This window comes from Mustelus asterias, chromosome 19, assembly GCF_964213995.1.
Source record: "Mustelus asterias chromosome 19, sMusAst1.hap1.1, whole genome shotgun sequence".
NCBI classification, from domain to species: domain Eukaryota; kingdom Metazoa; phylum Chordata; class Chondrichthyes; order Carcharhiniformes; family Triakidae; genus Mustelus; species Mustelus asterias.
Genome location: NC_135819.1, coordinates 66,899,125 through 66,913,825, shown reverse-complemented (window position 1 = coordinate 66,913,825; position 14,701 = coordinate 66,899,125). Strand labels below are relative to the sequence as shown.

General features: G+C 44.5%; 1 protein-coding gene across 4 annotated transcripts in view; it reads right to left on the bottom strand.

Moving 5' to 3' along the window:
- The window catches only part of tspan33a (tetraspanin 33a), a 50,368-nt gene that overhangs the window by 10,779 nt on the left and 24,888 nt on the right, over positions 1 to 14,701 (bottom strand). For 3 of the 4 annotated variants that reach the window (XM_078235788.1, XM_078235786.1, XM_078235789.1), the window contains 3 exons: positions 3,770 to 3,827; positions 3,384 to 3,511; positions 2,900 to 2,974 (listed from right to left, as the gene is read on the bottom strand). In XM_078235788.1, the coding sequence (XP_078091914.1) occupies positions 2,900 to 2,974; positions 3,384 to 3,511; positions 3,770 to 3,827 (261 nt within the window). The remainder of the gene's footprint in view (positions 1 to 2,899; positions 2,975 to 3,383; positions 3,512 to 3,769; positions 3,828 to 14,701) is intronic. The other variant, XM_078235787.1, reaches the window with a different exon arrangement.

Here is a 14,701-nt window from a genome sequence, read left to right as displayed (position 1 = left end):
GTATCATCTGCAAACTTACTAACCGTGCCTCCTATATTCTCATCCAAATCATTGATATAAATGACAAATAATAGTGGACTCAGCACTGATCCCTGAGGCACACCGCTGGTCACAGGCCTCCAGTTTGAAAAACAACCCTCTACAACCACCCTCTGGCTTCTGTCAAGAAGCCAATTTTGTATCCATTTAGATACCTCACCTGGATCCTGTGAGATTTAACTTTATGCAACAACCTACCATGTGGTACCTTGTCAAAGGCCTTGCTAAAGTCCATGTAGACAACATCAACTGCACTGCCCTCATCTACCTTCTTGGTTACCCCTTCAAAAAACTCAATCAAACTTGTGATTTGTGTTGGATCAAAAATAATGTAAATGTTGTATTACATTTAAGAGTGCAGTTCTGTTCTCCACATTATAAATAAAAAGATAGGGAAGGAAGAGTTACAAGCATGATGCTGCGAGAGAGAAATGTTAGAAGAGTGAACAGGCTGGAGCTTCTTTTCTCTCAACAAAGAGACAGGTGATTTGATAGCAGTCTTTAACATTATGAAAGATAGACGTAGAGCAGATGTATCCTGCCCACTTTCAGAGACAATCAAATCTAGAAGTCATAAACATAAAATAGTCATTAATAGATTCAAATTCAATAGGAAATTCAAGAGAAACTTAGATGTGGAACTTGCTACTACAGGGAGTATAATAGAACAATACAGCATAGGAATACCCCCCCACCGCCGTCGTCACCTTAAGTGCATGTTTTCTCCAATTAGACATTTCTCTGGGAAAAAGATTCTGACCATCAACCCTATCTATGCCTCTCATAATTTCATGGACTTTGATGAGGTCTTCCCTGCCTCCGCCGCTCCAGAGAAAACCACCCCAGTTTGTCCAGCCGCTCCTTATAGCTCATACTAGTAGTAGAAGAAAATAACTGATTAAAATAGCAGATGCATTTAAGGCTAGATAAGCATACGAGTTGGGTGGCACTGCTGCCTCAGAGCCAGGGACCCGGATTCAATTCTGGCCTCGGGTGTGTCTGTCTGGAGTCTTCATGTTCTTCCCGTGTCTGCGTGGGTTTCCTCCCACACTTCAAAGATGTGCAGGTTAGGTCGACTAGCGATGCTAAATTGCCCCTTAGTGTTAAGGGGACTAGCAGGGTAAATGCGTGGAGATATGGGGATAGGGCCTGGGTGGGATTGTGGTTGGTGCAAGCTCGTTGGACCAAATAGAATCCCTACAGTGTAGAAAAAGCTACGAGGAAAAAAAGACTTGAAGGTTATGCAAATATAAATGAAGTAGTGCATGTGGACGCTGATAGGGAGCATGCATGCCAGTATGCTAGTTGGTTCAAATGGTCTGTTTCCGTGCTGAAAATGCTGTGTAATTTGATGTGCGGGTATGTGAGCATTTATCAAGAATTTCTGTTTCGAGGGAAAACAACCGATTTCAATATGCTAATATAACAATCCTCAACATGTCTCAGCCAGTTAAAAGGAAACTGATGCCAGTACATTACAGAACATTCAGTGACCAGGCTGTGGATTACACAACAGCTGTGAGCACCAGCAACAAAAAAAAACCACAAGATTCCTGGTTTAGACACATCTCTACTTGATAGGAACACAAAATGGATGAATGAGCAAGTTACTTATTTATTAATTTTCCCCAGACCACAGTATTGAATACATGAGCAAAGAGGGTAAGGAGATGTGCTACTGGAGTAGTAACCCAGAGAATGAAAGCTCAGAATCACACCATTCAAGAAACTGAGTTCAGTCTAACAGTCCGAATAAAAAGCTGGAACCACCAAAAAAAGTGACCTTGAAACTGTTCAATTATTGTTAAAAACTCAATTGTTTCACTTGATGCCCTTCAGGGAAGGAAACTTGCTGGCCTTACTTGGTCTGGTCTATACGAGACGCCGGTCCAACACCAGCATGCTTTGACTCTTAACTGTCCTGTGAAATGGCCATGCAAGATATTCAAATGATTACAGAAAAAACACAGGGACTGCAGTGGTTCAAGGAAGAGGCATCCCAACACCTTCTCAGGGCAACTAAACATGGTCAATAAATGCCAGCCTTGCCAGCAATACCCATATTCCAACAATGAAAGAAATGACACTAAGTGTCGAGTCAGGGGTCCTGAATTCTTACAAGGCTGACACCATCAACAGGATATCTAGATGCGACTGCTCTGGGGGCACAGACTGCAGTTGAGGTTACAGATCAGGCAGTCTGCACCACAGCATGGGATCAAATACATATTAAGAACGTGTGACATCAACGCTGTCAGACTTCTTCGGTTTTGCTGATGTTAAGAGTTTCAAGTTTCTCTTCTCTGAAAACAGTGGTGACAGTTTCAAAATCCTGCATTGCCTTCAACAGATTATTCACACGGTTGGGTTTTTAAAACAAGTCAAAAGCTGCTTTTGCTCCTTTCGTTGCCATGAACACAAAGAGCTATGTCATCAATGAATAGCCAGCCCAATGCCAACGCTCCTGTAACCAGGGATACACACATCTCATTTATGGTAAAAAAAAATAGAAGCAAATAGGAGTTTCCTGTTGAATCAGCTCAAAATTATTTCCCCATTATATTCCTTAAGCTCCAGATATGCAACCATCCACTCTGCCCACCTCCTCCCAAGGACTCTTCAGCCATTCCCCAACACCATGGCACACCCCACCCCTTCAATTCTAAACAGGTGTCATCAGATCACAATGGCCTCATTTAGTTTTACTCTGCTCCACCTTACTGTGCTATCCTGTGGACCAAGCCTCCCCACAATCCCCCTTGTCCGATGGACTGACCCTCACCCCCCCATTTGTCCCAACCTTTTCTTCTGCCCTGTGAACCTCCTACATTATTCACAATTAAAGGAAGTACAATCATACCTTATCTGAAAAGACGAAGCCCAGAACCCCGGCGACCAATTGTAGTAAAAAAATCAGCGTCAGACAGATAGAGAACTGGAAAATCAAATCACAGCAAATCCAAATCATCAGTCACAGAAGGTTTGAGTGTGAGTTAGAGCAGATAGAGGAGCAGTGTTAACGTTACAAAAAGTGGCACTATGTTGTAGAAGGTGGAACTGTAATGAAGACTGCCCCACGAGCTCCACAAATCAATACTGGCTTTAATTGCTCTGGGTCAGTAGCTCAGCGAGTAGAATCATAGAGCTGTTACAAAACAGGAGATCATTTGGTCCATCACGACAGTGCTTGCTCTCTGCAGAAACAACTCTCCCAACTTTCCCCATAGCCCTGCAATATTCACTTCAGATAATTATCCATTGTTTTTTGAGATCCCACACACAACCTGGTATTAAATCACAGCCGCCACCCTGCCCAACCCCCAAGCCCATTTTGTGTCACTTACTGTCTGTAGCAGGCAGATATTCTCACGCAGCGATCCTATACAGCCACAGAATGTGATCAGGAACATTAGTGCGCCCACCACAATGAGGAGGATGGCAGGGTCCACTGCAAGGCAGGCCATGGCAGCTTCTGAAAAATATGGCAAACTTGTTACCCCAGAGCTGAGTAACTTCAAACCCTCCACACCAATCAATCCCAACTCCACCCTCATCTTCCCAATCATCCTCCCCACCCAATCAATACCCACAGCCTTATAACCCCAACAAAACCCCTGACTCCCCCCAACTTATCCCCCCTTTCCTTAAACCTGCCCTCACTCTCAATTCTGCCATTTTTCCTGTAGCTTCAGAAAATAATGAAACAATGAAATGAAACAATAATACTCACCCGCATGTTTCATAACTCTGGCATATAACCCAATAGCAACCATCACCATGGAGATACTCTGGAAAAGAATGGACCCAAACAGGCCAGATTTAGACAGGAAGATTAAATTGTGTCACTCGCTATCAGGAAGCTTAACTTTACTTTAGACTGGGTTCTTTCCCAACAATTACAAGATAATTTGTCAGAAAGATACCATTTTCTTTAAGGCCAAGACAATTCCCATCTACCTGGATGGGAGACACTTGCCCCAGACTTCACTCAATTTTGCTCTAAAATACATTGATTTTCAGGATGTGGCCAACACTTAGCATTGTCAGCACTCCAGGATTATCCAAAACAGTGCCGGAAGTAAAAACCAGGAGAAAAATCATAGACATTTCAAAAAATATATATTTTTCTTTTAACACTATTTTATCACCAATAAATAAACATTGGGAGATGGGAAAGAAGTGGGGGATTATCTGACTAAGAATCCAAATAATCCAATCAGGTAAAAGAGTTAATTCACTTTCTGAATGGCCATGGGAGGGTGTTACACTACGAGGATGGACATGTTGGTGACCAATGGCAAGCATGTGGAGGCCTTGTGATAAAACCTCCATGAATAATATCCAGCCAGAGTTATCAACATCATCTCACTACAAAGCCAACGATTAGTGCCCATCCTAAATTGGCTTTGCAAGGTGGTAGTGGATGGCCTTCATTCAACTGAGTGGATTGGTTCAAAGGCTGATTGTCAGTCAGTCAGTCACATTAGTGTGGTTGATGGGATGATGCAGGGGATGTTCTTTATTGAAGAAACCTGAAAATGCTCAGTAATTCTCTTATTCAATTCAAAGAGTCACATTTCAGCCTGAATTCTTTCTTTCCCACTCGGGCTGTATCTCTGCTCACATGAACCTGCTTCAATGATTGAAACCCAACAATAGCTGGGACACAAGGCCTGACTGCCAGGATTCAGAGGTCAAACAGAACCCCAGGACCATTGAGAGACTCTAACCTAGGCAAAATGATGTTGAAACACCTCATGGGAGGAGAAGGCCACTCAGTCCTTTAAGCCTGTTCCACTATTTAATTAGACAATGGCTGATCTGCACCCCACCCCATTTTCCTGCCTTTGCTCCATCCTCAAAACTCTAACCAACAAAAATCTGTCAATCTCAGCATTAAGAATTTGTCTCATGTCCCTGCAGTCAACTATACACATGGCTATGGAGTAAAGCCATGAGAATCCATTCATGTGATTAGCTTGTGACTCCTTAGCTAACACCTCCTTAGTAAACCACTCATATTGTAAAAGTTCAATTTCCAACCCAAACTTATTACAAATATGGAAATGAAACCAATAGAAAAGATGATGATTGTACATACCCAAAAATATGGATGGTGATGTAAATCCCCAAATAACCCAAAGTCAAGTCCTGGCACTAATGTGCCCTTGCTGGTTTGCCAACACATTTTGGAGCCTACATGGCATGTGAAATGTCCGTTTTATACAAAAGGCCCATAAGACAGCTCAAGTATCCAAGAAAATGTCCAAGGCCATTCCAAATAAATGGAGTGGGGGCCACATACTTCTACACTGTGAATGTTTGATGGAGGAGTGTAGAGGGACCTTTATCCAACATCCAGACTTGCTACATCTGAACTAGAATATTTAATGCTGACAGAGTTTCAATGTAGAACTCTTCAGAATTAATATCACTCATGTTTGCCAGGTCAAAACATTTGTCCTAAATAATGAGGTGATTATCCCATATCTGATTTACATTTTAAAGAGTTAAGAGCTGCCCAGTGACATCCTGTACACACAAAGCAGCAGCCATTAGAACAGAGCTCCATCCTCAGGGGGCCAGATGCTGACAATAGTTGAATATGAAACCTTTGTTCAGACAAAACTGCTTCACATTTCGTTGTTTGAATTCAAGTTGAAATATAGCTACAAGTTGAAAATTTCCAGTAACTCAGTGACTTGGAGTAGAGGAGGAAGAGGAGTTTTGTTGGGGTTGAGGGGCAGCTCAGCTTGCAACGGCCTATCTGGACACCCTTGGTCCTTTAAATCAACAGCAAAACCTCAAATGGAGGAAAGACTTAATCCCTCATCTGGGAAAACCTCCCCAGATTGGGGTTTCTGAAGCTGCTCTTTTCCATAAGCCTAGTAACTCACAAATCAACACGTTAAGTTCTGCCTGTACCCTATGTTCCATCAATTGATTCCAGACCTACTCTAGTTCCTGGATCAGCAAGCCGCAAATTAAGAAGTCTCACCTGCTTGTTCAAATCCTTCCATGACATCACCCTCCCTACCCCCTGAAATCACTTCTAGCCTAAATCCTTTGAAGGCCTCTGTGCTCCTCTGATTCTGGTCTTGTATATCCCTCACTTTTCTGGCCCCTCAATTAGCAGTCTTCAGCTGTTTTTGGAGCCAAGCCCTGGAAGTCCCTCCCTAAACCCCTGCCATTTGAAATAGTTCTTAAAACTGACTCCTTTGACCAAGTTTTTTGTCACCTGTCCCAAATATCTCATACAGTGCATTTATTAGAACAAGCTAGCCAGCGATGGCGAAAAAAGAGAGCAACCATTGAACCTGAAGAAAAAGGCACACACTAAACGTACATATTTGAAGGAGGGGCTGACAAAAAGGAATAGTACATGGTTAGAAACGATGGCAAGCAACTTCCTTACTCAGTGGTAAGAATGTTGAAATACTACGGGGAGGTTGAAGCCTATAGTTTAGGTACATTTCCTTTGAAGATCCTCGCTGTGGTTAAGCGGCTTGCGTGTTACAATGAACCCAAGAGCGATGCCAGCCAGAGCTCATGCTCCTGTTAGGGCTCCCCGTAGCAGTACCTGGTAAGGCTTCCCATGGCGGTAAGGTAATGGGGAAGGTTCCAGACACAACGATCCACGTAGTCCTCAATGGCAGAGCAGGCAGAGGAGGGCAGCTGCCCCAGTTGCTGCAAATCATAGAATAGAATCATAGAAACCCTACAGTGCAGAAGGAGGCCATTCGGCCCATCGAGTCTGCACCGACCACAATCCCACCCAGGCCCCACCCCCACATATTTACCCACTAATCCCTCTAACCTGTGCATCCCAGGACTCTAAGGGGCAATTTTTAACCTGGCCAATCAACCTAACCCGCACATCTTTGGACTGGGGGTGGAGAAGAACAATCTGTTACAGCGTTATCCAAGAGCTGCAAGTGACCCACTGGGAAACCAGATGTGGAAAATTATGCTTTTGGTTAGTGGAATAAAGTAATCAGCACAATTGTTGGTCATGCAAAGGTGGAAGACAGCTGTGCTGGGAAAGTGGCTCCAGTTATCATGGTTCACCATGCCACTGAATCTGGCCACCAACCACCAAGACCACGTGGAACCTAGCTGCACACTGGAGTCCCCATGCTAAACAATGTCACGCACAAGTCTCCATTGGGCAACAGTAAAAGCCCGGTGGTTGAGGATTGGCAACAGGAGCAGGGTTGTGATATCTGGAGGCTCCAGGCCAAGATTCCATATACAAGTGGCAGATACGTGGTGATCGTCAGGTACCTGTATCGGGACAGGTTATGAAGACATTTAAGATGGAAAGAGAGGGGAAATAATTGACAACCCAATCAACTGGAGTGGAAAATCCACTGAAAATCAGAAGTTATAGCAGAGATAGGGGCACTATTCCAAAATAGATATACCTGCTACAGCAATTTCAAAAAAGTAACTATAGGCTAATTCATGTATAAAAAATGGGATTATGAGTCAACGATACAATAGGAAACATCTAGAAACTGAAAATATAGTAAAGAATAGCCAGCATGGATTTCAAACGGAAGGCCCCCCATCACCAACCGTTACTGAATTATTTGAAGTAACAAAAACAGTAGACAAGGAGGATGTAATAGATTTGGATTTTTTTTTAAAAAGGCCTCAAGTTATTGCATAGTAAACTCCTGTCTAGGTCGAGACACATGGAATTAGGGAACAGGAGCAGAATGGTTAGAAAGCTGGATACAAAACAGACAATGCAATGTTGGGGGGTGGGGGGGCGGGCTGTTAAAGGTGGTTATTTAGACTGACAAAAAGTGAGAAGCGGAGCTCTATAAAAATTGGTACTGGGGCAACTGTTGATCATTTAAAGAAACAATTTGGTCTCATGAATCAAAAGCACAATTTCAAAAATTTGCAGACAACTCAGTGTAGTTAGTACACAGAAAGACAGCTCTCACTGCATTTAACATCCAACCAGACACCAACAAAACAAATTCATCCAAGCAAAGCTCGACCACAGAATTTCTTTGAAATCCCTTTAATATCAGTGCACGAGTTGAGTTACCAACCCAACCAAACCCAGACAAGTCATCTATTCTATCCATCCCCTGATGTGAATTATAGGTCTCAGCATATCCAGATTTGTCATCATAGACAAGTGCTCAGAGGAGGCCAATAGTGCAGCATGGGATGTGGGAAAGGGGGTGAAAGAAATCTCAATGTTCCTCTTCACAGAAGCTTTCTGTAGATCAAAGTGTCTTGCCTGCCCACCCATTTATCAATGGTTGCCCTTGGTAGTAAAATCACAATAAAGATGGCTGGGGGTGGAGAAGAACAATCTGTTACAGCGTTATCCAAGAGCTGCAAGTGACCCACTGGGAAACCAGATGTGGAAAATTATGCTTTTGGTTAGTGGAATAAAGTAATAAGCACAATTGTTGGTCATGCAATCATAATACTCAGTCACATGGGGCTTGATCAAACTTTAACCTTTTTGTGGTTTTGTTGGGAACATGGCCAGTTAAAATGCAGAATGAGTGTGTATCTTTTGATTATGTCATGTCAGTTTTACTTTCTTAAACATCTACTGTCATTCAGTGACTAAGCAAATATACACAAAGTACACTTACTAGATTATAAGTTTATGTAAATGTTGTACATTTGGTTAAGATAGAAACAGTGTAAGCACCCTACAAAGCAATTCATTGACTGAAAATATTGGAGAGATTCCGGGAATATTTCAAGGTGTTTTACAAACCCAAGATCTTTTGCCATATTGTACATTAGTGGGCAGTTATCTTCCTTGATGTGGGGGATGGGGGGGGTGAACATTGTTAATTCAGAACTTAATGCACTGTTCCATGTAGACACTATTGGCATTAGTGCTCAAGAAGAAGCCTGGTGAATTGAATCAGGCTGAAGTGAGAGAGAACAGGGCATGTTGGCTGCACGAATAGATTCCCACATTGAGACCAAAAGTACCAACAAGTGTGCAAGGCTGGGCTGAATCAGAGGAAGCGCCTGGCTGGAGGCTGTGATTTAATTGGATGGAACTTCCCAGACTTGGTATGGAGCCTGGAATTTTCTCCAACACAATGTCTATTTTCTTTTGAGAAAAGTACGGCATTCATAAATCCACATCTGGGCGCCACTGTTACATCTGTTCCAGCAGCCAGACCAGAACAATAATTTGTGCCCTCCAACATAGAACACATTTCTGAAGAAAGATCAAAGACCTAAAAATGTTAAAATTTGCTTTTATGTTTAGGTGCTGCCTATCCTGTATTTTCAGCATTTCCAGTTATTGTAATTTTGGATGGTCACTGTTGTGCAGCAATCAATTTATATACAGCAAGGTCCCACAAAAAGCATCAAGAAATGAATAGGTGATCTGTTTTAGGTGTTGGCTGAAGGATAGTTAGGGCACCTGGGAAAACTCTCCCATTCTTGAAATCAAAGTTCACCTGAGGGTAGACAGTGTCTTGATTTAACATCACAGTCCTTCAAATAGCAAAGCAATGCCCTCAGTACACCACTGAAGTGTCAGTCTGGATTTTGAACTCATGGTTCCATAGGAAATTCTAGCAAAGGCAGCGGGAAGACATTTTGAGGGCAATATACAGCAGTCCCTGTGGTAGGGCGAAGGAATAGCGCAGATTCTCTATGCTGGGGGTTGCTTCCTATTCTTATAGATCTATCGTAAATGTAACTCTTGTATCGCAGCATGATGATTATTCCATTACTAATCTCTGATGTTACGCAAGGATCTTTGCCCCCCCATCTTATTTCTCATCTACATATTGCCCCCTTGGTGACATCACCCAAAGGCACAGCCCGAGTTGCCACACGTATACTGACGACACCCAGCTCTAGCTCTCTACCACCTCACCCGACCTGCCACGGTTTCTAAATTATCAAATGATTTGTCTAACGTTTAGTGGGCGAGCAGAAATTCCCTCCAATTAAAATATTAGGAAGTTTATTGCCTTCAGTCTCTGCTACAAGCTCTGGACTGACTCTATCCCTCTCCTTGGCAACTGTCTGAAGTGGAACCAAATTGGATTGTGACCTTAATTTTGACCCCAAGATTAGTTTCCAATCACGTATCCACTGCCTTTAAATGAGACTGCTTATTTCCGCCTCAGTGACATTGCCTGATTCTGCCCCTACCTCAGCTTATCTGCTGCTGAAACCCTCACCTGCTGCTTCGTTATCTCGAGACCAGATTATTCTCACGTGCTCCTGGCTAATCTTCCACCTTTACCCTCCATAAACTCAAGGCCATCCAAAACTCTGCTGCCTGCGTCCTTACTTATGCCAAGTCTCATTCACCTATCACCCCTGTGCCTGCAGATCTATGTTGCTTAAACAGGAGAATTCTCATCCTTCAAATCTCTGCATTGCCACACTCCTCTCCATCTCCGTAACCTCCTCCAGCTGTAAAACTGTCAGATATCTGAGCATCCGCAGTTTTAATCACTTCACTATTGAATGCTGTGTCTTCAGCTGCAAAGGCCTCAAGCTCTGGAATTCTCTCCGTCACTTAACCTGTCTTTCTTCCTTTAAGACAGTATGTTTAGGGCAGCACGGTGGCATAGTGGTTAGCACTGCTGTTTCACAGCGTTAGGGACCCAGGTTCGATTCTGGCCTTAAGAACATAAGAAATAGGGTGACTGTGTGAAGTTTGCACATTCTCCCCATGTCTGCATGGGTTTCCTTAGGGTGCTCCGGCTTCCTCCCGCACTCCAAAGATGTGCTGGTTAGGTGGATTGGCCATGCTAAATTGCCACTCTGTACTCTGGGTGAGGGATTTCAATGTCCACCACCGACAGTGGCTTGGCAGCAGCATTACTGATCGAGCTGGTCGGGTCCTAAAGGATATAACTGCTAGGCTGGGTCTGCAGCAGGTGGTAAAGGAACTAACAAGAGGAAATAACATACTTGACCTCATCCTTACCAACCTGCCAACTATAGAAACATGTGTCCATGACTGTATCGGTAAGAGTGACCGCCACACAGTCCTTGTGGAAATGAAGTCTCACCTTCACATTGAGAACAACTGCCATCGTGTTGTGTGGCACTATCACCTTGCTAAATGGGACAGACTTTGAACCAGCCTAGCTCCTCAAGACTGGGGCATCCATGTGGCACTGTGGACCAACAGCAGCAGAACTGTACTCCAGCACAATCTGCAATCTCATGGACTGACATATCCCCCACTCAACCATTACCATCATGGTTCAATGGAGAGTGCAGGAGGACATGCCAGGAGCAGCACCAAGCATACCTAAAAATGAGGTGTCAACCTGGTGAAGCTACCAAACAGGACTACTTGCATGCCAAATGGCAAAAACAGCAAGTGAAAGACAGAGCTAAGCAATCCCACAACCAACTGATCAGATCTAAACACTGCAGTTCTTCCACATCCAGTTGTGAATGATGTGGACAATTAAACTACTCACTGGAGGAGGAGGCTCCATAAATATCCCCATCCTCAATGATGGAGGAGCCCAGCACATCAGTGCAAAAGATGAGGCTGAAGTATTCACAACAATCTTCAGCCAGAAGTGCCAAGAGAATGATCCATCTCGGCCTCCTCCAGTGGTCCCCAGCATCTCAGATGCCAGTCTCCAGCCAATTCGATTCACTCCACGTGATACCAAGAAATGGTTGGAGGCACTGGATGCTGCAAAGGCAATGGGCGCTGATAACATTCCGGCAATAGTACAGAAGGCTTGTGCTCCAGAACTTGCTGCTCCCCTAGCCAAGCTCTTGCAGTACAGTTACAACACTGGCATCTACCCAACAATATGGAAAATTGCCCAGGTATGTCCTGTACACGAAAAGCAGGACAAATCCAGCCCAGCCAATTACTGCTCAATCCGTCTACTCTCGATCATCAGTAAAATGATGGAAGGGGTCATCAACAGTGCTGTCAAGCAGCACCTGCTCAGCAATAACCTGCTCAGTGATGCCCAGTTTGGGTTTCGCCAGGGTCACTCAGCTCTGACCTCATTACAGCCTTGGTTCAAACATGGACAAAAGAGCGGAATTCCAGGTGAGGCGAGAGTGATGGCTCTTGACATTAGGGCCGCATTCAACTGAGTGTGGCATCAAGGAGCCTTAGTGAAACTGGAATCAATGGGCATCAGGGGGCAAACACTCTGCTGGTCGGTGTCATACCTGGTACATAGGATGATGGTTGTGGTTGTGGAGGGTCAGTCATCTCAGCTCCAGGACATCTCTGCAGGAGTTCGCCAGGGTAGTATCCTAGGCCCAACAATCTTCAGCTGCTTCATCAATGAACTTCCCTTCGTCATAAGGTCAGAAGTGGGGATGTTCGCCAATGACGATTCCTCAGATACTGAAGCAGTCCATGTTCAAATGCAACAAGATCTGGACAATATCCAGGTTTGGGCTGACAAGTGGCAAGTAACATTCACGCCACACAAATGCCAGGCCATGACCATCACCAATAAGAGACACTCTAACCACCACCCCTTGACATTCAATGGTGTAACCATCACTGAATCCCCCACTGGTTACCACTGACCAGAAACTCAACTGGACTCACCACAAACACAGTGGCTACAAGAGCATGTCAGAGGCTAGGAGAACTGCTGAGAGTAACTCACCTCCTGACTCCCCAAAGTCTTTCCACCATCTACAAAGTACAAGTCAGGAGTGTGATGGAATACTCCCAACTTGCCTGGATGGGTGAAGCTTCAACAACACAAGAAGCTTGATACCATCCAGGACAAAGCAGCCCTCTTGATTGGCACCCCATCTATAAACATTCAATCCCTCCACCACCGATGCTCAGTAGCAGCAGTGTGTACTATCTACAAGATGCACTGCAATAATTCACCAAAGATCCTTAGACAGCCCCTTCCAAACCCACAACCACTTCCATCTAGAAGGACAAGGGCAGCAGATACATGGCAACACCATCACCCGCAAGTTCCCTTCCAAGTCACTCACCATCCTGACTTGGAAATATATTGCCGTTCCTTCGCAGTCGCTGGGTCAAAATCCTGGAATTCCCTCCCTAACGGCATTGTGGGTCAACTTACAGAACATGGACTGCAGTGATTCAAAAAGGCAGCTTACCACCACCTTCTCAAGGGCAACTAGGGATGGGCAATGAATGCTGGCCAGCCAGCGACGCCCATGTCCCACGAATGGATAAGAAAAAACTTAGTGTCAGGGGATTAGCAGGGTAAACACGTGGAGTTACAGGCCTGGGTGGGATTGTTGTTGGTGCAGGCTTGATGGGCTGAATGGAGAAGGGGGAGGAAGATTTATTCGAGAAAATCAGCCCACTGCAATCTCTAGCTGCAGGCTACCTGTGTTGAATAACACTCAACTCTCATCACTAATTGAGAGCACGCATCAGTCCATCACCATCAGAAACAATTCAATCATTAAGAACAAGTCACAACTTCCACGCCTAGATATGAAATGAACCAATTCTCCTGGGTTTCAGCCCTCAGCTGGACTTCGATGCTTAGCCACGTCATTCCAAATTGCTACTGGATGTGTCAGAACAAAACAAAAACCATGCAACTGCTCAGTTCTTCAACATTGGCCACATGCCAATCCATAGCTATGGTGTCCCAATGGCTAAACAGGGGATTAATGGGGAGCAATTGGAGATTCCAACCCCAAATATATGGGAAAAAACATTTTAAATCATTCTTTGGATTCACTGAAACATAAAATGACTCGAGAATAAAATACAATGAGCTATAACTTCCTGTTTCCTGGTGACATATTTGGGGGATATCCCAATGATGTGGTGGGGAAGCCCCATTGGAAGTTCCCACATAAGGGACGGCACGGTAGCACTGTGGTTAGCACTGCTGCTTCACAGCTCCAGGGACCTGGGTTCGATTCCCGGCTTGGGTCACTGTCTGTGTGGAGTTTGCACATTCTCCTCGTGTCTGCGTGGGTTTCCTCCGGGTGCTCCGGTTTCCTCCCACAGTCCAAAGATGTGCGGGTTAGGTTGATTGGCCATTCTAAAATTGCCCCTTAGTGTCCTGAGATGCGTAGGTTAGAGGGATTAGCGGGGGGGTAAATGTGTAGGGACATGGGAGTAGGGGCTGGGTGGGATTGTGGTCGGTGCAGACTTGATGGGCCGAATGGCCTGTTTCTGCACTGTAGGGTTTCTATGATTTCTATGATAAGGGTTTACCCAGCAATTGTTCAGAAGGGTTAATTTCCCCTGGACAATTGCACTGCACCGGGAACCATCCGACAAAGTGACTTAAATCACTAACTTCAGAAAGTTTTACCCTCATTTACTCAAGAATTAGAAAGGCAAAAAGCACTTCTAACTTCAGAGCAACTATTTTAAAAACCAGTGACCGAACCCCATATGGGACACTCCTCACACACCCAGAGGAACCCCCCCCAAACCATGCACCTTAGACCCAATAACCGACGTCTGAACCCCACCCCCACTTAACAATCCCTTTAAACACCTTTGTGGCAGCTAGTACAGTAAAAAGGGGTCATATCACCCTTCGCTGCTCTTACACCACACAGCTGCAGCGGGGATGGGAAAGAGGGTGAGGGGTGCATGCTTTGATGGCCCTGTCTCATCTGGCCTCAGTGAGGAAAATCAGGCGACACAGGGGCTTTGCAATTCCAACAAGTCCCTTTG